At 35.0% G+C, this 27,997-nt stretch overlaps 1 protein-coding gene across 1 annotated transcript; it reads left to right on the top strand.

The window, feature by feature from the left end:
• Nucleotides 1-1,613: 1,613 nt before the first annotated feature.
• LOC143052962 (CBP80/20-dependent translation initiation factor-like) lies at nt 1,614-27,460 on the top strand. Its single transcript, XM_076226138.1, has 6 exons — nt 1,614-1,793; nt 3,991-4,092; nt 8,730-8,925; nt 9,670-9,866; nt 19,914-20,005; nt 24,471-27,460. Exons 1-6 carry the CDS (start codon nt 1,683-1,685, stop codon nt 24,604-24,606), a joined length of 834 nt encoding a protein of 277 aa, XP_076082253.1. The 5' UTR covers nt 1,614-1,682; the 3' UTR covers nt 24,607-27,460.
• Nucleotides 27,461-27,997: the final 537 nt, after the last annotated feature.

Here is a 27,997-nt window from a genome sequence, read left to right as displayed (position 1 = left end):
TCTTTTAAAATCCATGTACATAGCTGTGTTTTTTGCAAAATCTCCAATTCCGATGTTGATACCAATCTTCATCGATTCAAAAGTATATATTGACCTCTGATGGTTTACTTTTTTAACAATAATAATTGTGACTTAGACAATATATAGACACAAAACTTTATTTAGACGGTCGGTATAACCAATACAATTACAAACGTAAGCTCTGAAGTGCATTCAAAATCCGGCCGACAATAAGAAAAGCACGATGTAGAGATGACTCATTTGCACTTCCATATCTAAATCTACATAATAGATATAGGAAGATGTGGTGTGAGTGCCAATGAGACAACTCTCCATCCAATAGATATAGGGAGATGTGGTGTGAGTGCCAATGAGACAACTCTCCATCCAATAGATATAGGGAGATGTGGTGTGAGTGCCAATGAGACAACTCTCCATCCAATAGATATAGGGAGATGTGGTGTGAGTGCCAATGAGACAACTCTCCATCCAATAGATATAGGGAGATGTGGTGTGAGTGCCAATGAGACAACTCTATTAAAACTTTTTAACTTCAATATGTTGAAGATTACAAGAAGCACATTCTAGGGGGAAATTAAATCTAAACATATTTCTTATAAGAAGATGTGGCATAAGACAAAAATGCTCCTCAGTCTGGACTACATGTTATGGTAACGAATTCCACAATCTTATTATCTTATGCCACATCTTCTTCTAAGACAGATATGCAAAAAAAATATAGATGAATTAAAAATTTAAGATTATGTAAAAAATGCAACTTGGATAAAGTTGAAGATGAAGAACATTTTATATGAGAATGTACCCTTTATAATCTCCGTTAAGAAAAGAATTTTATGATAATATTTCAATAAGTTGTAAAAATTTTGAAAAGGTAAGCACAAGTGCCAAATTTAAATGGCTTTTTATTCAAGAAAACCTAGAGGTATTGAAAATTATTGCAATTTATATTAATGAATGTTTTGCACTGAGAAAGCTATTAGTATAATCATAGATTACATCTATCATGGTATAGTACAGATATGTTTTTAACCCGGCCATTGAGAATATTTGCCTGTTAATATTAGCCTATATAATTGTTATTCTTTTTTTAATACAGTACTTATATGTGTGTGGCTCTGATCTGGCTGTGGCTTAACATCTTATAATTGAGATGATTAGTATAATTATATATGATTAATATCAACATTTAATATCAAGTTGTGTCAATTATCAAAATTGTTGTAATAAATTACTTTGCTCTTCATTGACCCTGTAATTGGAATAAACATATATCCGTTATTTTGTCTTATATATGAATTTCAATTATTATTTTATGTTTCTTTAATCACTCTGTAATGTTTATGTCATGTTGTAATTAATGTTATGCTCTTAATGGGCCCTTTAATTTGGAAAATAAAAAAATATTGTATTGTATTGTATTGTATTGTATAAAGTCAACATGTATTTAATCTGCAATGTAAGAAGTTGGTCTAGTAGGTACGAAACAAATCCATAATCAACAACTGGATTTTCTATAAATAGTTTACCATAATGGCATTTGGCAAGCAATTATCTTCAACGGAACTTACCCGTGCCGATTCCAGCTTTGTTTTGAAATTTAGTTTGTACACATGTTGATGTTTTGAAAAATATTTTAAAATTCTATAGACTATATTCTATATATGATGACAAGTACCGGTCGGGGACGTGGAAGAGGCAGGGGACTTCTGGCTACACAGACTTTATCAAAACCAGGAGGAGGGGGTGACGCAGCGCTCAAATCTACATCAAATGTAAAAATAGGCTGCATCTAAAACTAAAAATTATCCTGTTACCTCTATTCACTTTCAGTTTCTTATCCCATTCGTTTTGGTAACATTTGTTTTAAAGTACAATCTGTAAACTTTCCTTAGTTTTGAGGTACGAGACCAAGGATTGTAAAGTCAAATCCTAGACGATACAGTGGTATGTATGCTCAACAAAAAGTGACACTACACTACAGGAAGCATAGAGCAGGTTTCTACATAGTCCAAAAAATGATGACGTCTGGCAAGGCTATTTTAATTTTTTTCTGGGATGCCTAATCCTACAACATTTTTTTCTAGGACACCTTCCTACGACTGTTGTACATGTAGGAAGGCGTCCCAGAAAAAAAATAAAATAGCCTTGCCAGACGTCATACTTATTTGGACTAGTTTCTACATACAAAATCACTTAGTCTTTCCCTGGATAATCCCAGCAATCTAAAGGACTCCAATAAAGAAGTATGTATCCAAACGAGTGCTTTCAACCGCAACAGCCACATTTCTAGGGCACTAGACCTTTTAAATATCTAGTTTTGGGCAGGAATTCAGCTTACTTTGTGAAAAATAAGACAAAAAATCAGACAGAGTCCAGCAAAAATACTCTGAAGAGGATATCACTGCCATGTTGGACATTTTAATTGACAACATATTTGTTGAATTTGGAGGTTTGCTCTTCCAACATGTACTATTGGAATCCCAATGGGTAACAATTGCGGTCCTATACTTGCAGATTTATTTTTGTATTCCTATGAAGCCGAATTTATCTAAGGGCTTGTACAGAAAGGAGAAAAGAAATTAGCCCAGTCTTTTAATTTCACCTTTCGGTATATTGATGATGTACTGTCTCTTATAAATGATAATAGATTCAGTGATCACTTACATTTAATATATCCAAGTGAACTTGAAATTAAAGATACTACCAACACAGATAAATCTGCTTCAAGACCTTTTTCTCGAAATGACTACTGAATGTAGGTTGATTACCAAAATTTATGACAAACGCGATAATTTTAATTTTCTTATAGTCAACTTTCCATTTCTGTGTAGCAACATCCCAGCGGCACCAGCATATGGAGTATATGTGTCTCAATTGATACGTTACCCTAGAGCTAGCTCAAAGTACATTGATTTTGTTGAACGAGGAATACTGCTTTCTCAAAAGTTGCTAAGACAGGGCTATGAATCAATCAAATTAAGGTCATCACTCAAGAAATTTTACGGTCGCCATCATGAGCTGATTGCATGGCCATTATGACAAAAGTGTGTCAGAAATCATATCTGATATTTTTTCTCAGTCATAATAACCTTCCATCATTACTGAACTGAACAAAGAAATAACACGCCGGGTGCTGTATATGGTGCAGGAAATGCTTACCCTTCCAGAGCACCTGATTTCACTCGCGGTTTTATGTGGAGTACGTGTTGTTTCTTATTTATTATTTGTATCTGTTGATGTAAATGTCTTTTGGTTTTATGAGTCTTTGTTTACTCCTTGGTTTGGATTGTTATTGTCTTCCATAAGGTCCATATGATATGTCGGCCAAACAACCACATTATGATCCATGGAATGTATCGTCCATACTTTAAAAAAAGAAGTATTTATTACATTGAGGTTATAACATATATAACAAAAAATATAATAATACAACACTACCTAATATATGGTTGTATCCGCTTGAACTCAGCTTGGGTGTGGTGTTTATAAAGATACTATCATTATCAAGACTATGTTCATTTATCACGATGGAGCTTTTAACAGCTAGACCTTAGCAGACTTATTGATTTTTTATTGTCCTAATATAATGGATTAATGTTGGAGTTTTTTGGCCTGCCGTTAAAATTTCTTGATACTGAATTTGGTCCTTTCAATGACTTTAATCTCATCACTTATTGGTTTCAAGGCTAAGCATTTAACAAATATATTTAACATGTTTAAGAAACAATTTTCAAAATGATCATAATAATCATTTATGAAAGTTCTAATCTTATTTGATTACTAAAATTTGTAGAAGTAACAAAAACATTTTTTTTATGAAAATCTGCAACCCAAATGAAATCAACAATGTGTTGTTACAGGTAATCTGGCTATCCAATGGGTTAACATGATCCTCAAAGTTAATTAATTTGTAGAAAGAATCGGTCAGTTGAATTCGCATTTTGATCAATATACATGTTTTTATTTCAGGTCAATAATACGGAAGAAGATCAGAGTGCTAGTTGTCTGAACGACCTTGAACAACTCATTGAAACTTTAACATTAGAACCTGATGAAGAAGATGTTGCCAAGGTAACATAATTATTATAATCTCTTTTATTGATGTTCATCATTTTTGTCAAGCCTGCCACCAAACTTGTTTTCACTACATGATGGAGTCTGTGGTAAAAATAAAAAATGAAGATGTGGTATAATTGCTAATGAGACAACTCTCCACATGAGACAAAAATGACACAGAAATTAACAACTATAGGTCACCGTACAGCCTTTAACAATGAGCAAAGCCCATACCGCATTGTCAGCTATAATAGGCCCCGAAATGACAATATAAAGAAAACTAACGCCCTTATTTATATAAAAAAAATGAACAAACAAAAAACAGATATGTAACACATAAACAAACGACAACCACTGAATTACAGGCTCCTGACTTGGGACAAGCACATGTTAAAACACAATTTACATACATAAACAATGTGGTAGGGTTAAACATGTTAGCGCAGTGATAGTGTTTGCCTTAAATTAGTGGAGAATACAGGCTTTTTCCCCTGGAGAAGAATCCCAATTTGAAAAAAAATGGCTTAAAATTATTCCCAAAAAGACAACTTTTTCCCCAAACAGTGCAGTCTCAGTAGTAATTGTGCATGAATTCAAACTGAAAAACACTCATTTAAACAATTTTCTTGTCTAAAATGACTATATGTGCACATTTGGGGTCTATTTATGTATCATCACTGACAAAATGGGGTCTTATTTTAAAGCAGGGTTTGACTCTTGAAAATGGGGTCTGTAAATTGAAGTTTCAGCCAAATTCATGGTTTATTTTAAATTTCCCAATTTGATGAAAATGACGCACATTTTCCCAATAAAAAAGGGTAGAGGTAGTTTTGAAAAAAGCGGACAATATCACTGTAGCGGGATCCCAACCCTCCCTCTAACAACATCATACAACATCATGTCAAACCTTCATGGGATTTGATGAATACCCGGTATATGAAAGTAGCTTCTGACCATGCTGACAAATAGATAAGATAAAGATAAAGATAAGATAAAGATATTTTATTTCCTAATCATAGGGCTCATAACAAGCATGTAATCACATAAAGTAAAAATAAAAAGCCTTTCTCTCCCACTCGCATACACTCACACATACAACTATCATTCTGATTAAGGATGATTGATTTAACAGTACAACATGTAAATGAAAAAATAAAATACAGATAAAAATACAGATACAAATGTATTTTTATTAGCTCACCTGGCCCGAAGGGCCAAGTGAGCTTTTCTCACCACTTGGCGTCCGTCGTCCGTCGTCGTCGTTAACAATTTACATTTTGAACTTCTTCTAGAGAACCATTGAATGGAATGGAACCAAACATGGCATGAATGTTCCTTATGAGGTGCTGACCAAGTGTTGTTACTTTGTAGCCGATCCATCATCCAAGATGGCCGCCAGCGGGGGACTTAGTTTAACATAGGACGCTATGGGAAATGCATACAAATGACTTCTTTTAGAGAACCATTGAATGGAATGAAACCAAACATGGCATGAATGTTCCTTATGAGGTGCTGACCAAGTGTTGTTACTTTGTTGCCGATCCATCATCCAAGATAGCCGCCAGCCGGGGACTTAGTTTAACATAGGACCCTATGGGAAATGCATACAAATGACTTCTTTTAGAGAACCACTGAATGGAATAAAACCAAACATAGCATGAATTATCCTTATGGGGTGCTGACCAAGTGTTGTTACTTTGTAGCCGATCCATCATCCAAGATGGCCGCCAGCGGGGGACTTAGTTTAACATAGGACCCTATGGGAAATGCATACAAATGACTTCTTTTAGAGAACCACTAAATGGAATGAAACCAAACATGGCATGAATGTTCCTTATGAGGTGCTGACCAAGTGTTGTTACTTTGTTGCTGATCCATCATCCAAGATGGATGCCAGCCGGGGACTTAGTTTAACATAGGACCCTATGGAAAATGCATACAAATGACTTCTTTTAGAGAACCACTGAATGGAATAAAACCAAACATAGCATGAATGTTCCTTATGGGATGCTGACCAAGTGTTGTTACTTTGTAGCTGATCCATCATCCAAGATGGCCGCCAGCGGGGGACTTAGTTTAACATAGGACCCTATGGGAAATGCATACAAATGACTTCTTCTAGAGAACCACTAAATGGAATAAAACCAAACATAGCATGAATGTTCCTTATGGAGTGCTGACCAAGTGTTGTTACTTTGTAGCTGATCCATTATCCAAGAAGGCCGCCAGCGGAGGACTTAGTTTAACATAGGACCCTATTGGAAATGCATACAAATCACTTCTTCTAGTGAACCACTGAATGGAATGAAACCAAACATGGCATGAATGTTCCTTATGTGGTGCTGACCAAGTGTTGTTACTTTGTAGCTGATCCATCATCCAATATGGCTGCCAGCGTGGGACTTAGTTTAACATAGGACCCTATGGGAAATGCATACAAATGACTTCTTTTAGAGAACCACTGAATGGAATGAAATCAAACATGGCATGAATGTTCCTTATGAGGTGCTGACCAAGTGTTGTTACTTTGTAGCCGATCCGTCATCCAAGATGGCCACCAGTGGGGGACTTATGAATGAAATTAAACATTTTCCTTTCCTTATAAATGAGGTTGTGTTGTCACTTTTAGCCAAATTTTATATTTTTTTATATGATTTCAAAAACCCAAGTAGAATCAGGTGAGCGATACAGGCTCTTTAGAGCCTCTAGTTTTTTTTATGAGGAGAGTCAGTTGCCTACATACATGTATATGGAACGAAGGATATCTCTTACTGCCCAGAAAAGAACAATTCAAGTATAATGTGACAATGAATTGGTGAAGACTATAAATAAGTTTTATAAGTTTCAGTTAAGCAAATATTTAGTTTCTCAATGTGTAAAATGAGGATAGCAATTCACATAATTTAGAGTTAAAATGAAGGCTATCATTTGACATAAACCAAATAAGCAGATTACTATTGGATATTTGGGATAAATATGGGTATTTTGTAAAGAGTTCATCCAGAAAGGTTTTTATGCCCCACCTACTATAGTAGAGGGGCATTATGTTTTCTGGTCTGTGGCTCCGTTCGTTCATTCGTCCCGCTTCAGGTTAAAGTTTTTGGTCAAGGTGGTTTTTGATGAAATTGAAGTCCAATCAACTTGAAACTTAGTACACATGTTCCCTATAGTATAATCTTTCTAATGTTAATTCCAAATTAGATATTTACCCAATTTCAAAGACCATAAAACATGGAAAATGATAGTGCGAGTGGGGCATCTGTGTACTTTGGACACATTCTTGTTCTTTCCTTATTATAAAGGGTACATTTAAATAAAAAATGTTCTTCGTCTTCAACCAAGTATGTATTGAATATTATTTCCCATCTGGTAATTTTCCTAAAATATTTTTTTGAGAATTAATATATTACATATAAACATATTTTCCTAGATACTTACAGAGACTAAACTTAACCATTGCCCAGTCGCCCAAAAAGACCAGATTTTCGGCTTGGGGAATATATTTAATCATCCTGATCACCTAGCTGGCAACTGTAAAATATTTTGTAGTGAATCCCATTTCTACCCTCCATATAGATAAATATCCCAATATTTTAAACAGATATATCATGTTCTTGAGGGGTATTTGCGAAAAATACCAGTCGAGAGAATGTTAAATTTCACGAGCCGTAAGGCGAGGGAAATTCATTCTCAAGACTTGTATTTTTCGCAAATACCCCTCAAGAACATGATATATCTGTTTAATTACACCGAATGTTAATGTTCTAAAACGCATTGATGATCGTGACGTTACAAGCGTCCAGTCGGATAGAGTATTTTTTGGCAAATACCACGGCAGGGATGGTAAAAAAGGCAAATCCTTCTGGCAAATACCACGGCGGAGTTAAAAAATGAACGATATTCGTTTGATAACAGTGAATTGGTGAAAAATACACTGGCTATCAACCAATCAAAACCCAGGATTCTTACATAAGGTGTAATTAAGTTTGATATCCAATCTTCAATGCAAAATTATTGGATAATATTTTTGATCAACACTATTAGAGGATGGCTAGGATATGAAACAGCATTTTAATGATTCATAGAAACAGCCATATTGTCTAAAGGTCATCAGGAAGTTGAAATTGAAAGGAGACAATTTTGGTAGGAAATGAACTAAAATAAATGTTGTCAAATCTTATGATATATTTCTGGTGGCAATAATTCAAATATTATAAAGGTACCACACAAAACTTTTACAAGACTCAAAACCTACAAGTAGGATTACATAATAATTTTATAAATATATAAACAGTACACTTCAGTTTTATTTTTTTAGTAAAAAAATTGGTTGGGCTCCTAAAAATTAAAGTGGGCCCCTGAAAAAAATATTTTAGGGGTCCAGCTGGCCCCAGGAGGAAAACAGTTAAGTTTAATCCCTGAACTTAACATTCTCTGATTACATATGTACTATATTGAAGACCTGTTGGTGACCTTCTGCTCTATGGTCAGGTTGTTGTCTCTTTGACACATTCCCCATTTCCATTCTCAAGTTTATAGTCACACATCCATGTCTGACTTGTTTGGTCTTTGGCGGATAATCTTGTCTATTTAGCCAGATCATATATATCATGCCACATCTTATTTGGATAATGAATTACATATAATTATAGATACAAACATTGGCAGACACTGTGAAGACATCATCAGACCTGAAGGAACTAGCTAATATAATATATAACCGATGTATGAAGGATCGGGAGTTTGGTAAAACGGGGGCGTGTCTGTGTGATAGACTGGCTAATATGGAAGTTGAAGGATCTAAATTTAGAAACATTATGTTGTCTTTGGTACAATTAGATTATAAAGGTAAGTATTTGTTAATAATTACATTAGATGTATGTTTAATTATAATACTTTATTCTGATTGGCTAACTGCACATCACATGTTATTCCTTAAGCAATTGCATCACTCAATAAAACTTATCATTCATGATAACAAGTGGTCCCACAATAAAGTGCATATGTGAATTAAAACTTTAAAAAAAATATAAAATTCGTGTTTTTATGATCATAGCTCAATTGAATGCTTCTTTTTGTTACTTCATAGGTAAGTAAAAGCGTTGACCATGCGCACATTTTTAGAATGAAGCCTGTCTACAAAATGTACTTCGGTCAACCCTTTCACACCCCAATGAATTTACAAAAAGAAGCATTCAATTTGTAAATGGTAATATTCAGAAGAACTGTTTTACCCAAATCCCCTTCTGTCTGAATTGCACTGTCTTTTTGAATTAGAAGAGGAGCAAAAGACATCAAAGGAACATTCAAACTTAGAAATTGAAGACAAACTTAAAATGCCATAGCAAAAACAGAAAAACAAACAAAACGCAAACAACAGTCTGCAAAAGACAACATAGAAAACTAATTAAGAATTTTCTGTTTGACAAACAAGAACCCACAGAAATTTCACGCTCTACTGCAATATTGTAATGTTTTTATAGAATTTGGGATATTTTACTATCATGACTATAGATCGTGAACTCGAAATAAGTGAGTTTATTGATACAATACTTAAGAGTTTAACTAATATGTTTTGATGATATATTTTAGATAAAGACAGTTTAAGAACAAAGAGCCCAGGGAAATTTTTGGGTTTTGTGACATTTTTATGCCAAGTATTTGGTAACATGAGAACAGCTAAAGGAGAACCATTTAACGTACTTAGTGGACCTATATATGATTGTATCTATACCATATTTAATGATGATAATTCTTCCGACGATGATTACGAGTGTTTATTATTACAGGTAAGGAGTTATGTCCCCTTAACAACGTTATTTCTGGTAAGGAATTATGTCCCCTTAACAACATTATTACAGGTAAGGAGTTATATCCCCTTAACAATATTATTACAGGAAAGGAGTTATGTCCCCTTAACAACATTATTACAGGTAAGGAGTTATGTCCCCTTAACAAAATAATTACAGGTAAGGAGTTATGTCCCCTTAACAACATGATTACAGGAAAGGAGTTGTGTCCCTTTGAATACGTAGTATAGGTAAGGAGTACTGTCCCCTTAACAACATTATTACAGGTAAGGAGTTATGTCCCCTTAACAACATTATTACAGGAAAGGAGTAATGTCCCCTTAACAACATTATTACAGGTAAGGAGTTATGTCCCCTTAACAACATTATTACAGGAAAGGAGTAATGTCCCCTTAACAACATTATTACAGGTAAGGAGTTATGTCCCCTTAACAATGTGGTGACATAAGTATACTAATAGATATATATGACTTACCCAAGAGTGTCGCTGAGTACTCTTAGGCTGAGAGTTACACGGGTCTGTGTACAGCACCGAATTCCAGGCTCCTACGATCAGGGAACACGTCTGTCAGCTTGGCCGTCTATATTAACTCTGAGGGAATCCCCGACCATTCGGAACTCTCTTGACTAATGAATATCATGTTTGATTGTGCCTAACCGGCGTACTCCACATTCCTCTCCCTTCTATTTGATAGGATTTCGTTACCGTTCAAGTTTTTAGAATTAAGTTCGTCTGCAAATCCAAGACAGATATTATCTCACATCAAAAGTCTTAGATTAACTAAAGCCGATAAAACATGAATAAACAAACATATATACAGGTACGCACACGTGACAAATGTTTTTATCCCACACATAAAGCACACATAAAAGTTAAAGGCATAACTACTAAACAAAGCTTTGTACAGTTTTAAAATCACATAAATCCATGAACTAATGCTTTATGTTATACAACTTCAGAACGTTTGAAGTTGTAACACAGGCTACCTCCATGAGAGATACATTGAATAGATTTGCCAATTTTTGAGCTATGTCATAAGTCATAGATGGACATCCTGTTCTTCCTCCTTTGTTACTAAGGTAAGGCGCATCTGTCTCAATAATAATATCGTTGATATCCATGTTACATACTGTCGATCTTATATCAGGATATTTCTCTTCCATCAACAAAAAAGGGGAAATCCCAAATTTACAATTCGGAAAGTAACTTTTCCATTTCCTATACATACCAATGTTACCCCCGAAACAATGTCTATGTATACGATGGTCCTTTTCCAACACTTTCCTCATAACATCTAAACATCTGTCGTCTGTACTATCTTCTCCAGACAATCCCCTACAGTGGATGACTACTGGCAGCTGTTTTGCCTTAGCCAACTGTAGCTGGCTATCCAGAACTTCCATTTGCCTGCTAATATCCCGCTCCGAAGCCTGTTGAGCGTCTAACCCACATTCCCCAATTGCACATACATTCTTTGCCTCGACCAACACTTCCAGGTCCGACAACCAACTCTCCATCTGTCGTCTTGTTTCCCTTGCTACCATCCTTGGGTGTATACCAAACGTGAACATCAATCTTTTATCTTTTCTGAGCTGGTGTCGGTCTTTGCTGGATGGCCAATTACGCGGAAAGCAGTAGTTTGAAATTAAGAACTGAATTTCCACGTGTCTGTCTGTTTCATCCCATGTTAATGACGGTAGACCAGAATGTCTGGTCTCTTTTAAATATAAATCCAGATGAAAATGGCTATCAACAAGTGAGACTAAATGTTTTGTTCTTTGAGTAGGATGCAGTTCTAGTTCTCTTTCGAAAGTGACTAAATTTTCTCCCGATTCTGTATGGGCTATCAGAAGTGCCAGAATTTTCCAATGAAGTAACGAATGGGGATCTGTAGGTGGGTAGGCTGAATGTAAAAGATGGGACGGCTTGTAAATGTTTACCTCATTAAACAGCTTTAATAATGGCATATCTGACCAATGATGTACCCCACCGGAACAAATTGAAAAATCTGAATGCTTTTGAACAAATTTGATCAAACCTTCAAATTTAACTGGTATACGTTTAGCAATATCATCCAATAAACCGTTCATTAAGTATGTCCATCTTTTCCCATGCTGTAAAGTATCAAATTTATGTTGTTCCTCCTGGCTGTTGTGTATGTTTACCATATGAACCTGTACCAACTTTTCTTGTGCCAACTGTAGTTTACAAGTCCAACATGCTGTGAGGGGCGAGGTATACCAAGGGAGATGGGAACAAATAACATGTCTCCTAACATTAGTAAATCTGCCTTGGCAAATTGGACAAGATTGCACTTTACTCTTACGTTTAGAACTGCCTCTAATTGTCGAACGAGGTTCCGGAATTTCACCCTCTATTGGTTCATAGTCTGGTTCAAAATCGTCCATCATCTATAATAGACTATATAAATAAAGATAAATATGCATATATATTATATATTGAATCTATACTTAAATATAGAAACGCAAACAAACACACACAAGAAACAACTAAATAGTTGGTCAGGAAAACAAAATCAAATCAAACCGTTTACAATACCAGACATATAGGACAGATAGGACGCACAAAAACAATACAAGTAAACGTGACAAAATATACATGACGGATACGTATACTGCAATATTTATTGAACAACACAGTATAATTACAAAACACAAAACATCACTATACATATATACAAATAAAACAATATCTTGTCTAAATTATTCAACATAGTCGCACAAATAAGCGGGCTTCTTCACTTTCCGCTTTGTTCTCGACCCTTCTGTTGAACATTCTTGTATATTAACATCCCTGTCATCGTTGTCAAAATCGTAGATAACTGTATCATCCATCTCCGGAACAATATCAATATCATTCAAACTGTTAACAACGATTCTGTGGCTATCTCCGACATGTTTTGGAGATAAAGTGAGTCTTTTAATCGATAAGCGTCATTCGCTGCAGTGTCGTCACGGTACATCGGAACATCCGATGTTTCAACTGCAGTATCACGGTACATCGGAACATCCGATGTTTCTACTGACGCGTCACGGTACATCGGAATTTCCGATGTAATAAGACTCGACTCATCAAATAATGGCTCCAGATTCATATCTGTCTCTTTATTTTCTGGGGTTGTTGCATCTGTTTCCTGAACCTGTTTACATAGGTCAGATCTTTTCCGTTGTAGCCACACCGGAAGTTCACCGTCCGTACATATTTTTAATCGATCATGGTGTACGATCCAGTCTTTCTTTCTGTCGCTTATTTGAAACAAAACAGGATTTATCACTTTAGTTACTATATAGGGTCCTTTCCATGGAGATTTCAGTTTTTTGGATTGTCCGATTTTAGTAACTGAATCACGTTTGTAAACAGCATCCCCTTTGTAGTAGGTTTTAAATCTTGCCCTTAGATCATAATCTCTCTTTTGTCGTTGCTGTGCTGATTTAAGATTATCCCTAGCAATATCATGTATCAAATTCAGCATAATAATGAGATCTTGTATGTATTCTACAGTCTCTTTTTCACGTTGGTTTACAGCCAAAAGTCCAAAAGATAAATCAATAGGTTGATTAACATCTCTACCAAACATTAAAAAGTTTGCCGAAAAACCTGTCTGTCTGCTCGGTGTTGCTCTGATTGCCCCTGCAAGCAGTTGCAAATATTTGTCCCATTTATTCTGCTGTTTCTTAATAAAGCATCTGATAGCCTGTAAAATTATGCTATTGTACCTTTCGATTTGTCCGTTAGAGGAAGGGTGGTAAGGTGTTGTCCTGGTCTTTTTTATTTGCAGTAGATCACATAGCTTTCTGATCATAACGCCATCCATATTTTTCCCTTGGTCAGTATGTAATTCCAACGGACATCCAAACTTAGAGATAAATCCATCAACCAGGGCTCTCGCAACAGTATCTGCAGTTTGATTTGGCAAGGGATAACACTCAATCCACTTGGTAAATTGATCAATTACCATTAATATATACTTGTTCTTTTGTTCTGTCAGTGGTAAAGGACCAAGTATATCCATGTGTACTCTTTCTAATGGTATTCCCGAGTGATATTGGCCTAGCTTTGCCCTAGAATGTTCTCTTGCTCTCTTGTTTTTGTTGCATATGCCACAGGATTTTACATACATCTTGGAATCAGTTGACATTCCATGCCAAAGAGCGTACTGTTTAAGCTTCATTAATGTTTTAGTCTGTCCCATATGACCCGACAACGGCAAATTATGGCACAACTCTAATACCTGCCTTCTCATATTTTTTGGAACCATCAACAGCATCCTTGGTTCAACAGGGTCTTCCCATTCATAATAAAGCACCTCGTTTACAATTCTCAATTGGGTGCGGCAGGTCCAAAAATGTCTAACTGCTGGACTGCTTAATTGAAGTTCTAAGATGGTAGGTTCATGATTTCTTTCAAACCATTCAATGAGGCATTTTAAATCTTTATCCCTTTTCTGTTCCTCACTGATTTCTTTTGAAGTATGACTCTCTATCCAATTACATCCTCCATCTTCGGGCGATATACGTCGGACTGCTATAGTCTGCGCATAGTCAACTTCTTCTTCAAACACTTTCCATTGATTCCTGGCCCTTGTGCAAAAATCACATCCGCCGCAAGGAAGCTGATTCAATTCAATGATGGGTTGATATTCGGAACAGGCTGGTAGTGTATCAGATATTCTTGATAGTCCATCGGCGTTCGTGTGTTGTTTACCAGCTCGATGTTGTATAACCATTTGATACTGTGCAAGTTCCTCAATCCAACGTGCTAGTTGTCCCTCTATGTTTTTGAAGTTCAATAGCCAAATAAGGCTATTGTGGTCCGTCCTAACAATAAAGGGTTTACCAAGAAGATAATGTCTGTACTGTCGGGTAAATGCAATAATAGCAAGAAGTTCTTTTCTCGTTGTACAGTATTTACGTTGAGCAGGTGCTAGTACCTTGCTTGCAAAACTAAGAGTTTTCTCTTCTCCATATTGCACTTGACTAAGTTCAGCACCTATTGTATCATCAGAAGCGTCTGTATCCAATATGTATGTACCATGTGAGCTAGGGTAGTGTAATATAACAGCGTCAATTAAACATTTCTTCAATGTGTCAAATGCTCGTTGGTGCCTTTCTTGCCAAATAAAAGGTTCTTTCAGTCTTACAATCTCATGGAGGGGTAGTGCTATACTTGAATATCTAGGTATGTGATCCCGATGATAATTCATAAAACCTAAATAGGACTCTACATTTTTTTTATTCTTTGGGATTGGCCAATTTTTAACGACTTCAACATTTTCTGGATTGACTTTTACTCCTTCAGCACTGACAATCTTTCCCAAGAATTTAACCTCTTGCTGGAATAAATTACACTTTTTTGGCTTTAACTTCAAGTTATATTTCCTGAATCTGTCCAGTACCTGTTTTAAGTTTTCCAAATGATTTGAAAAACTGTCGCCTAAAACTAGAACATCATCAAGATAAGCCAAACACTCTTTCCATGCCAGTCCTTGCAAGACAAGCTGTATCACTCTACTGAAAGTAGCAGGACTATTACACAGACCAAAGGCTAATTTTACATGTTCAAACTGACCATACTTTGTAATAAAGGCCGTCTTGTGTCTATCCCTTTCGTCAACCTGCAACTGCCAATACCCTGCGGCCATGTCCAGCGATGACATAAATACATTTCCACCAAGTGTATCTAAGCAAGATTCGATGTTTGGAATCGGAAATGCGTCTTTTATAGTTACTTTATTTAAAGAACGATAATCAACACAGTACCTCAAGCTACCATCCTTCTTTCTTACTAATACCGGAGTAGCTGCCCACTCAGAGTTTGATACCTGTATAACATTCTTCTCCAACATATGTTTAAGATGCTCTTCTTCCTCTTTTTCAAAATGGAGTGGTGTTCTACGAAGCTTTTGTCTAATTGGTTTTGCATCTCCTGTGTCTATTCTGTGCTTCACATCTCCATTAAACAAACCTATATCAAAGTCATCTTTGGAAAAAACATCTTGATATTCCAACAACAAATTTCTAACTCTAACTGCTTCACATTCGTTAAGTTTCCGTATGGACCGTTTGTACAGGTCAGTTAAATGGTCTGGTAGTTGTTTGCTTTCCGTGTGTGTCGTATTCACCTTTCTGATCTTTGCTGAATATTTTCCACATCTTTCTTCACCAAATAGCATCTGTACTTCAATTCCTGATCCAAATAACTGTTTTTTCTTTAGAGTTGCCTCTTTGTCTGTTGGATTTCTAACTAAGAGATACATGTCTGCCTCCGGTTTACACAAGGAGTTTGGTGATAATACTTTTCCAAGATTTGGTGATGGCTGTATAACAATATCGCCTTCTGGTTTGCTGTCAAGTTTCACTTGGATGAATTGTGAACTGTATGGTGGTAAAACAGTCGTTTCCGCTACTACTGCTCTATACACTTTAACGTCACCTATTTCAGTACTGGACGTCTCTGTCCCCGATATTATTTCTTTATTCAATGTTATTGTATATTGTCCATGGTCAACAATAACTCTGTTAGTTTCTAAGAAATCCAAACCAAGAATTATCTCATCTTCTATATCTGCTACTAGCATGTTACATTCTATCTTTGATCTACCTATTTGTAGAGCGACCTTTTCTGCAACTTCTGCTTGAATTGTTCCTGCTGTACTGATACCTTTAACAACAACAGTATCCGATAGCTTTGGCTTGGTTTGTAGTTTTCTAAATAGCTCTGTATTAAGTATTGAAACTTGAGCACCACTATCAATTACTCCATGACTCTTTACACCATTTACAAGTACTGGAATATACATAGTCTTTGCTTCAATCTGCGCCTTTCCTTTATACATGTATATTTCTCTGATCGTCACAGGAGGTGGTTGGCCAGTATTTGATTGGTGAACTGAAGATCGGCCTACATCTTCAGTCGGTTCCAGTTTAACTGTCTGCTTGGTGATGGTGACCGTGACCGATTCCCACCAGGTGAGTTGCTTCTACTTCTACTTCTACAATCTCTTGCAAAATGTCCTGGTTTACCACAGCTAAAACAGTTTGTGTCTCTGTTGCCGCCTCCCATGTTGTTCACAGGTGAATTTGGGAACTGTCGAGGTGGTGACTTTGATCTGTTGCTGGTCAGCAGTTTCCATATATCTTTAACCATTGTTCTGGTCTCTTCTAACCCTTCTTCTGTCTTTTTCAGTCTTTGGTCCAAATTGACAATGGATGGGTTATTCTCCCGATCAGCAAATTTCACATTTCTTATGCAAAGGTCTGATTTTGCTGGAATTTCTTCTTTTTCGTCATCAAATGTAACCCTTTTCATCTCGACTCTTTTAGCTCCAAGGATAATTCTTTGGTTAGTTATGGCACTTTTCACATACTGCATTGACTCATCTAGTGTAGTGGGATTCTTGTCCATTGCTGTGAGGGCTGCCTTTTTGTCTAGACATCCTTTTAGGAATGCATCTATGGCTACAATTTCTACAAACGCCTCTGGTGTATCAGGATACCCATCTGTTGCCATTTCTTGTGCTCTTTCTGTGTATTCCTCAAGTGTCTCATCTTGGTCCTGTTTCAAGTCCTGCAACTGTCTCCTGATGATATGTGGTAGATCCCGTCTTCCAAAACGTTCATTCAACTTGTTGCAGAGTTTGTCATAATCTTCCTGTACTCCTTTGGCTTTCACGCTGTAGAATTTCAGTGCCTTGTCCCTCAGACATTCTATCAATTTATCAAGTCTGTGTTGTGGTGTCCATTTATATCTGTTGGCAATGTGACTAAACTGTAGGAAATAAGGTCGCCAATCTGTTTTTCCATCATAAGTTGCCAACTTTGGAGCAGACGGTCCTTCAACTCTCTTTTCACTCCTGTCTTGTAAATTACCTTTTGGAGTATATCCAGGGCTTGACTTCAATGCAGTTATTAATGGTTTCCTGTCCTCTTGTTTACTGTAAATTCCGGACGGAAATAGCTTCTCAATTCTCTCAGTGGTGAGTCTCATTTCATCTGCTTGTTTCATTTTGTTGTCTCTAATCCTGATTTCTTCACGCATTTCATTTTCTCTTTTCTCAAACTCTACTGACAGCGCGTCTGTATTTTCTTTATGGTCATGTTCCATTTGCTCAATGCATTTCTGAAACTTTGCATTTTGGTCAATAAATCTTTTTTCAAAATCATCTTGCATAGTTTGCATTTGATGTTGCATTTCTTGTAGTGCTACTTGCTTTTCTTGCATTCGTTGTTTGATTACGGCATTCATGCCACTCATTTGCTCCTCTAATTCACGAACTCTTTGCTTTGGATCTATGTCTTTTTTGGTACGTTCCAGTGGTTCCACAACAATTGCTCCTTCGTCAACCAAAGGGTCCCATATGGTGTTAGGAATACCTTCAAGTAATTTCAAATCTTCTATGGTAAGTTGTCCTCTCTCCTCTCTAGCAGCTGTAATGATCGCAGCTCTCTTTGTGCCAATACTCTTAATACTTTTGAGTTCTTCAACTGTAGCAGTGTTGATATTAATTGGCTGTGACATTTTGTAGTATTCTATTGTGCAGAAAACAAATATACGCAAAAATTCACGGTCCAAAAAATATGCGATGTCTCAAAATCTAAAAATCAAAACGTACACGAGATCAAATAGTGTCACGTAACGATCAAAATAAGTCAACGCGCAAAAATGATATACGCTATCTCAAAATGCTGAAATACGTACTACGAATCAAAATGTGGCGTAATATTCAAAATAATATCACGACAAAAAAAAATCAAAAAAAAAAATCAAAACAACAAATAAACAAAAAAAAAAGGGGGGGGGGGGGGGTCAAGGAAATAGAATCTGTCAATACGCAGACATCAGAACATCTGATGTACCCTTACAGGGAAGGTAAAGGATATAAATACTATATCAAAACGCAAACATCAGAACATCTGATGTACCCTTATCAAACTATAGTAACTGGGGAAAGGGGGGAGGGGGTCTCAATGTCACTGGACAACTGAAAACAACAAAAATTGTATTAAATATAATGTAAAAGTTTTAAGCACAGTACAAAGTGAATAATACTTCTTACTTTTATCATATATCTCTTTAAATAAAAGAGAAAACAAGTTTTTTCTTTTCCAAAATTTGAAAAATTTGCCGCCAGATAATGTAAACAAACAGTGAGTTCGTCAAACAACTTCTGACACCAATTGTGGTGACATAAGTATACTAATAGATATATATGACTTACCCAAGAGTGTCGCTGAGTACTCTTAGGCTGAGAGTTACACGGGTCTGTGTACAGCACCGAATTCCAGGCTCCTACGATCAGGGAACACGTCTGTCAGCTTGGCCGTCTATATTAACTCTGAGGGAATCCCCGACCATTCGGAACTCTCTTGACTAATGAATATCATGTTTGATTGTGCCTAACCGGCGTACTCCACAACAACATTATTACAGGAAAGGAGTTATGTCCCCTTAACAACATGATTACAGGTAAGGAGTTAGGTCCCCTTAACAACATTATTACAGGGAAGGAGTTATGTCCCCTTAACAACTTAACCCCTGAAAAGAGACAATAATTGTGATCCAAAATATATTTATTTTTATTAGGGGCAATAACTCTGCCAACAAATGTTTATAATGCGTTTTAATGAAGGGCAATAACCTGTCAACAAATGTGTATAATGTGTTTTAATGAAGGGCAATAACCTGTCAACAAATGTTTATAATGTGTTTTAATGAAGGGCAATAACCCTGTCAACAAATGTTAATAATGTGTTTTAATGAAGGGCAATAACCTGTCAACAAATGTTTATAATGTGTTTTAATGAAGGGCAATAACCTGTCAACAAATGTTTATAATGTGTTTTAACGAAGGGCAATAATTGTGTTACTAAATGCCATAATCTGTTTAAACAAAGGACAATAACTGTGTAACTAAATGTAATTATCTGTTTTTACCAGGTAAAAAGTTTAGGCAAATAATTAGAATCTTTTGATGTGTGTTAACTAAAATTATCTGTTTTTACCAGGTACAAAGTATAGGTAAAGAATTAGAAGCTTTTGATGAATTTAAAATGTCAGAATTAATGGAGAAAGTGAGGACAAAGATCATTAAAGATGGGTAAGTTTTAATACATGACACATACATGATACACAGATGACACTTACATGACACACAGATGACACATACATGACATACATGGTACACATATGACACATACATTAAAAAATAGAGGATGCATTCATTACACATAGATGACACATACATGAGACACAGATGACACATACATGACATACATGATACATAGATGTCACTCATTATACAAAGATGACACATACATGCTACATAGATGACACACATGATACATAGATGACACATACATGCTACATAGATGACACATATCTTTTGAAGAATTCATCAGTTATCTATGTTTATTGTATGTTAGTAATTTGTTATGGGGTTCACAAAGTCACAATATCATCTTCAACAAGGAACCGACAACTTACATTTTGTACAAGAAGGAACTGACAACTTACAAAAATAACTTACATTTTGTTCAAAAAGTTAAGACAAGGAAATGGATCCACAAGACATCATCACCATTTTCACCAAATTTTCAAACAAGAAAAAAAAGCTACTGTAGTAAGGTTAATCATGTTTGTGCTTCTACCCTGGGACAGTGGTGTAATATCACAACATATTGATTGATTGATTGATTGTTGATGCTTTAATGCCACTTTTAGTGCCACATTCTGGCTATGTAGTGGTGATAAGTTGTTATGGATGGAGGAAGCTAAAGTGACTGAAACAGACTATAACAATCAGTTGAAATTGCTTAACTCAATAGATTAATACAAAGCACAAATAATAACTAACAAAAAATAAAATAGACACAAAGCACTTCAATATAAGGATTAGATGATTCATTATGAGTCTTACAGGAGATCGGCCAGAGCTAGATGTTCGTTACTAGAATTACTTGAGTCATACACTATATATTTTATATTACAGGAGATCCGCAAGAGCTAGGTGTTCGTTACTAGAATTACTTGAGTCGTACACTATATATTTTATAGTACAGAAGATCGGCCAGAGCTAGGTGTTCGTTACTAGAATTACTTGAGTCGTACACTATATATTTTATAGTACAGAAGATCAGCCAGAGCTAGGTGTTCTTTACTAGAATTACTTGAGTCGTACACTATATATTTTATATTACAGGAGATCGGCCAGAGCTAGGTGTTCGTTACTAGAATTACTTGAGTCGTACACTATATATTTTATGTTACAGGAGATCCGCAAGAGCTAGGTGTTCGTTACTAGAATTACTTGAGTCGTACACTATATATTTTATGTTACAGGAGATCCGCAAGAGCTAGGTGTTCTTTACTAGAATTACTTGAGTCGTACACTATATATTTTATGTTACAGGAGATATGCAAGAGCTAGATGTTCATTACTAGAATTACTTGAGTCGTACACTATATATATTTTATGTTACAGGAGATTGGCCAGAGCTAGGTGTTCGTTACTAGAATTACTTGAGTCGTACACTATATATTTTATAATGCAGAAGATCGGCCAGAGCTAGGTGTTCGTTACTAGAATTACTTGAGTCGTACACTAAATATTTTATATTACAGGAGATCGGCCAGAGCTAGGTGTTCTTTACTAGAATTACTTGAGTCGTACACTATATATTTTATGTTACAGAAGATCGGCCAGAGCTAGGTGTTTGTTACTAGAATTACTTGAGTCGTACACTATATATTTTATATTAAAAGAGATCGGCCAGAGCTCGGTGTTTGTTACTAGAATTACTTGAGTCGTACACTATATATTTTATATTGCAATAGATCGGCCAGAGCTAGGTGTTTGTTACTAGAATTACTTGAGTCGTACACTATATATTTTATGTTACAGAAGATCGGCCAGAGCTAGGTGTTTGTTACTAGAATTACTTGAGTCGTACACTATATATTTTATGTTACAGGAGATCGGCCAGAGCTAGGTGTTTGTTACTAGAATTACTTGAGTCGTACACTATATATTTTATATTGCAGAAGATCAGCCAGAGCTAGGTGTTTGTTACTAGAATTACTTGAGTCGTACACTATATATTTTATGTTACAGAAGATCGACCAGAGCTAGGTGTTTGTTACTAGAATTATTTGAGTCGTACACTATATATTTTATATTGCAGAAGATCAGCCAGAGCTAGATGTTTGTTACTAGAATTATTTGAGTCATACACTATATATTTTATATTGCAGAAGATCGGCCAGAGCTAGGTGTTCGTTACTAGAATTACTTGAGTCGTACACTATATATTTTATGTTACAGAAGATTGGCCAGAGCTAGGTGTTTGTTACTAGAATTACTTGAGTCGTACACTATATATTTTATGTTAAAGAAGATCAGCCAGAGCTAGGTGTTTGTTACTAGAATTACTTGAGTCGTACACTATATATTTTATATTGCAATAGATCGGCCAGAGCTAGGTGTTTGTTACTAGAATTACTTGAGTCGTACACTATATATTTTATATTGCAGAAGATCGGCCAGAGCTAGGTGTTTGTAACTAGAATTACTTGAGTCGTACACTATATATTTTATATTGCAGAAGATCGGCCAGAGCTAGGTGTTTGTTACTAGAATTACTTGAGTCGTACACTATATATTTTATATTGCAGAAGATCGGCCAGAGCTAGGTGTTCGTTACTAGAATTATTTGACTCGTACACTATATATTTTATATTGCAGAAGATCGGCCAGAGCTAGGTGTTCGTTACTAGAATTACTTGAGTCGTACACTATATATTTTATGTTACAGAAGATCGGCCAGAGCTAGGTGTTCTTTACTAGAATTACTTGAGTCGTACACTATATATATTATGTTACAGAAGATCGGCCAGAGCTAGGTGTTCGTTACTAGAATTACTGGAGTCGTACACTATATATTTTATGTTACAGGAGATTGGCAAGAGCTAGGTGTTCGTTACTGGAATTACTTGAGTCGTACACTATATATTTTATATTACAGAAGATCGGCCAGAGCTAGGTGTTCGTTACTGGAATTACTTGAGTCGTACACTATATATTTTATATTGCAGAAGATCGGCCAGAGCTAGGTGTTTGTTACTAGAATTACTTGAGTCGTACACTATATATTTTATGTTACAGAATATCAGCCAGAGCTAGGTGTTTGTTACTAGAATTACTTGAGTCGTACACTATATATTTTATGTTACAGGAGATCGGCCAGAGCTAGGTGTTCGTTACTAGAATTACTTGAGTCGTACACTATATATTTTATGTTACAGGAGATCGGCCAGAGCTAGGTGTTTGTTACTAGAATTACTTGAGTCGTACACTATATATTTTATATTACAGGAGATCGGCCAGAGCTAGGTGTTCGTTACTAGAATTACTTGAGTCGTACACTATATATTTTATATTGCAGAAGATCAGCCAGAGCTAGGTGTTTGTTACTAGAATTACTTGAGTCGTACACTATATATTTTATGTTACAGAAGATCGACCAGAGCTAGGTGTTTGTTACTAGAATTATTTGAGTCGTACACTATATATTTTATATTGCAGAAGATCAGCCAGAGCTAGATGTTTGTTACTAGAATTATTTGACTCGTACACTATATATTTTATATTGCAGAAGATCGGCCAGAGCTAGGTGTTCGTTACTAGAATTACTTGAGTCGTACACTATATATTTTATATTACAAGAGATCGGCCAGAGCTAGGTGTTTGTTACTAGAATTACTTGAGTCGTACACTATATATTTTATGTTAAAGAAGATCAGCCAGAGCTAGGTGTTTGTTACTAGAATTACTTGAGTCGTACACTATATATTTTATGTTACAGAATATCAGCCAGAGCTAGGTGTTTGTTACTAGAATTACTTGAGTCGTACACTATATATTTTATGTTACAGGAGATCGGCCAGAGCTAGGTGTTCGTTACTAGAATTACTTGAGTCGTACACTATATATTTTATGTTACAGGAGATCGGCCAGAGCTAGGTGTTCGTTACTAGAATTGCTTGACTTGCACACTATATATTTTATGTTACAGGAGATCGGCCAGAGCTAGGTGTTCTTTATTAGAATTACTTGACTTGCACACTATATATTTTATGTTACAGGAGATTGGCCAGAGCTAGGTGTTCTTTATTAGAATTACTTGACTCGTACACTATATATTTTATGTTACAGGAGATTGGCCAGAGCTAGGTGTTCTTTATGAGAATTACTTGACTCGTACACTATATATTTTATGTTACAGGAGATCGGCCAGAGCTAGGTGATATTTATTAGAATTACTTGACTCGTACACTATATATTTTATGTTACAGGAGATCGGCCAGAGCTAGGAGTTCGTTACTAGAATTACTTGAGTCGTACACTATATATTTTATGTTACAGGAGATCGGCCAGAGCTAGGTGTTCTATATTAGAATTACTTGAGTCGTACACTATATATTTTATGTTACAGGAGATCGGCCAGAGCTAGGTTTTTTTTTTATTAGAATTACTTGACTCGTACACTATATATTTTATGTTACAGGAGATCGGCCAGAGCTAGGTGTTCTTTATTAGAATTACTTGAGTCGTACAATAAGGGATGGAAGACATTACCCAATGAGATTACACGATATTATTGTGACACGATGGCGGAGATATTTACAGATGCTATCTGCTAAACAAACATTTTCTAGTCTTTATTTTTACAATCTTGTTAATCTGCCAAATACAGTGTAACCTGCCTTACCAACACTGCAGTATTCCAACATCCTGTTTTAAACCAACACTGTTTTCATGTTCCCAAAATATTCGTATCTTTGCAGAAAATCAAGAATTCTGACACCCTGCTAAATCTGACTTTTTTTTTCTTGTCCCCTAGTGTGTTGGATAACACAGGTTACACTGTTGTATGATGCAATAGAAAATTTTGACATTCAGTTCCTTTTCAATATAAACACACGTTGATTCATTATTGGTGTTTCTTATTGTTATAAGATAGCAAACTTAGTTTAGGTTGCTCATTTTTGCGAGAGAGCGCTCGATCAATTCGTAAAATAAACATGATCAGTTGTTATTTTCTCACTTAAAGAATTGAAAAAATATCAGTCTGATTAATATACTTTGATTCCTTTCATGAAAAATTTTACGATTAAACACAGGAACTTTATTATAATCAGATCAGACGTAAGGTAGATTTGATATCATTAGTCCCAGCATCAACACAGAATCAATATTTTACTCAGGCTAAAACGTATGGTTGCTGTGATTAAATTTTAAAACTTTTATGCCTTTTAACCATGTTAACATACACCCCAAATTTTGAAAAATAAGATAAAAATTGAGAATGGAAATGGGAAATGGAAAGATAGAATACTTCAACTAGAGAATTTTATTTTAATGGAAAATAAAATGTAGAGTAATTTAATTAGACCCCTCTTTTTCATACCTCATCAAGTTTTACTTTCAATTTTCGATTGTAAGGATGAAAGTAGAACTTAAGTAATGGGTTTTATATTTAAGTTGATAGGGGAGAACAGGAAGGGATTTCGAAATAAAACCAAAACCATTTCTTGAATAAACACCATTTTTTTAAATTCCTACGAAACACACATTTGTTAAAATGGAAAGCCCTTATAAATGGGTTATTTATTTTCATTGATTCTACACATAATAAAGGCAAAGGGTAAACTGAAAATAAAGTGTTCATTAAAAATAAATGTTCTATAAGCTTGTATTAAACATTTTAAAGCATAATTTGTCAAAGCAATGAAGTGTTCACAAAAAAAGAAATTTTGTCAAAAATCAACGTAAGTTTGAACAATTAAAATAAATGAATCCACGTTATTCATAAATGCTGATCTCAAGACCTCAATGTCAGAATACTGTTCATAGTCAAATGTGCTTGTATTTGTAAATTGTCTTACATTAGAACAAAATATGATTTAAAAATGTCAATAATTGTAACCATGGCAACTGTAACCACACATTCCATACTAATGTATATTTATAGAACGTGTTGTGCCATAGATAATGTGTTTTTTAAACCAATAGGCAACCAATAAAACATTTAAAAATACAAAACCCAACTAGTAACCAAATTTTGATAGACCTTGTTTTGGTAAAATTGTATAAATAAAAGTTATCAATTTTGAAAGTGCTTGAAAATTTAATATAATTATTTTTGTAAATCACGTCTTTTGTCTAATCTTTTTAATAATTACTGTTTGATTTTTTTTAATGTTGAATTGCTGGAGAATTGCCTTATTTAGACTAACATTATATTGTCAGTAAAAAAACAAAAACAATTGTATTAGATGTATAATATTATAATGTATTGTTAATTTAGAAATTATCGCAATTTTTTATGAATGATCTTCAATATGAGATTAATAATGGTGATTTCATTTAATGTGGCATTTGAATTATGGAGATTTCATTTAATGTGGCATAAAAAATGTGATTTCATTAATGTGGCAAATAATAATACTATCAAAATTTTAAATAGCATTTTTTTAATTTTTGGGATAGTCAATAATTGCAATTTCACAATTTTTGCAATAATAGTTACATAGCAAAGATTTCTAAATTGAAAGTTATGTTAATGTTATGGATCATACATATCATGTATAATTTATAAGTGATTATTTTACAAATTGTGTGGAAAAGTTTTGTAGATGCAAATAGAAATATGTGTACTGTGTATTTGTCGGTGGCATTTTGTATTGTGAAATGTTGTAAAAAATAAAACTATGTTTAGCTCAAAATGATTTCTCTCGTACATGTAATATTTAAAAAAAAAGTAGCATAATATCTTTTACTGTAATTTTTTAGTGTTTTCCATTTGTATTTTGTAATCTATTGATCAAATGTACACAAGAGTTACTTCCCCTTTCTTGTGTTTACTCCATCTTTATATTGGTTTATTTGTGACATGTTTAAATGAAAAGCTATTAATAGTCTATTGAGTCTAGTGAACAAGTGAATACATGCATTCAATAGACCATATTAAAAGAGAGAGAATAAACATGTACATCAACAACAAAATTATCTCGTCTTTTTTATTTTATATTGAGGTTACCTCCCTTTTCCCAGTATGTTATTTAATTCTAGACATATGATTCTTTCTATAACTAGCTATCAAGTGACAATGGTATATATTTCTTGTTTTGTGTTTTTTTATGGTGAATGGCAGTTTTATTTTTGTTAATATTATTCTTGTTGTAAGCAAATCATTGTTGACCGATATATATATATATAGATAGGCATGCAATATAAACTTTTTTTTTTCATAATTCTTTTAAATTTTTAAATTTAAAGGATTTCACTATTTTGAAAGAACAAAATATATATGTGTCAGTAAAACAATTGTGCTGTCTTGTATTCTATTGTTAGATTGGCGAAAATATTTATGTTTGTGTATGTAAAATGTCTACAAACTTTTTTTTAATGTGTATTAGTTGCTATAGAAACATTTTCATGTGCATCAAGCACTTTTTGTATTATTTTGTGAATATTATTTTAAATAAAAAAAATTGAGATATTGATCATTTATCATTTTAATATATAGGAAGGGGAAATAATGATATAGATATATAAATAAGGAGATGTGGTATGATTGCCAACAAGACAACTTTCCTACCACAGTTACAGGCTACAGTACAGTTCTCAACAATGAGGAAAATCCACACTGTATTTAAGGAATGACTGTAATAGTTTTTCTGTCTATGAAGCAATAACATAAAAAATGTGGTGCATACTGAATAACGCGCGTAGCGGGTTATTTAACAGTGTGCACCACATTTTTAGCTCACCTGGCCCGAAGGGCCAAGTGAGCTTTTCCCATCACTTGGCGTCCGGCGTCCGTCGTCCGGCGTCCGTCGTCCGGCGTTAACTTTTACAAAAATCTTCTCCTCTGAAACTACTGGGCCAAATTTAACCAATCTTGGCCACAACAATCATTGGGGTATCTAGTTTAAAAAATGTGTCCGGTGACCCGGTCAACCAACCAAGATGGCCGCAACAGCTAAAAATAGAACATGGGGGTAAAATGCAGTTTTTGGCTTATAACTC

This window comes from Mytilus galloprovincialis, chromosome 11 (genome assembly GCF_965363235.1).
Source record: "Mytilus galloprovincialis chromosome 11, xbMytGall1.hap1.1, whole genome shotgun sequence".
Taxonomy (NCBI): domain Eukaryota; kingdom Metazoa; phylum Mollusca; class Bivalvia; order Mytilida; family Mytilidae; genus Mytilus; species Mytilus galloprovincialis.
Note: the sequence above shows the minus strand (reverse complement) of the source record. Positions and strands in the feature narration are given on the sequence as shown.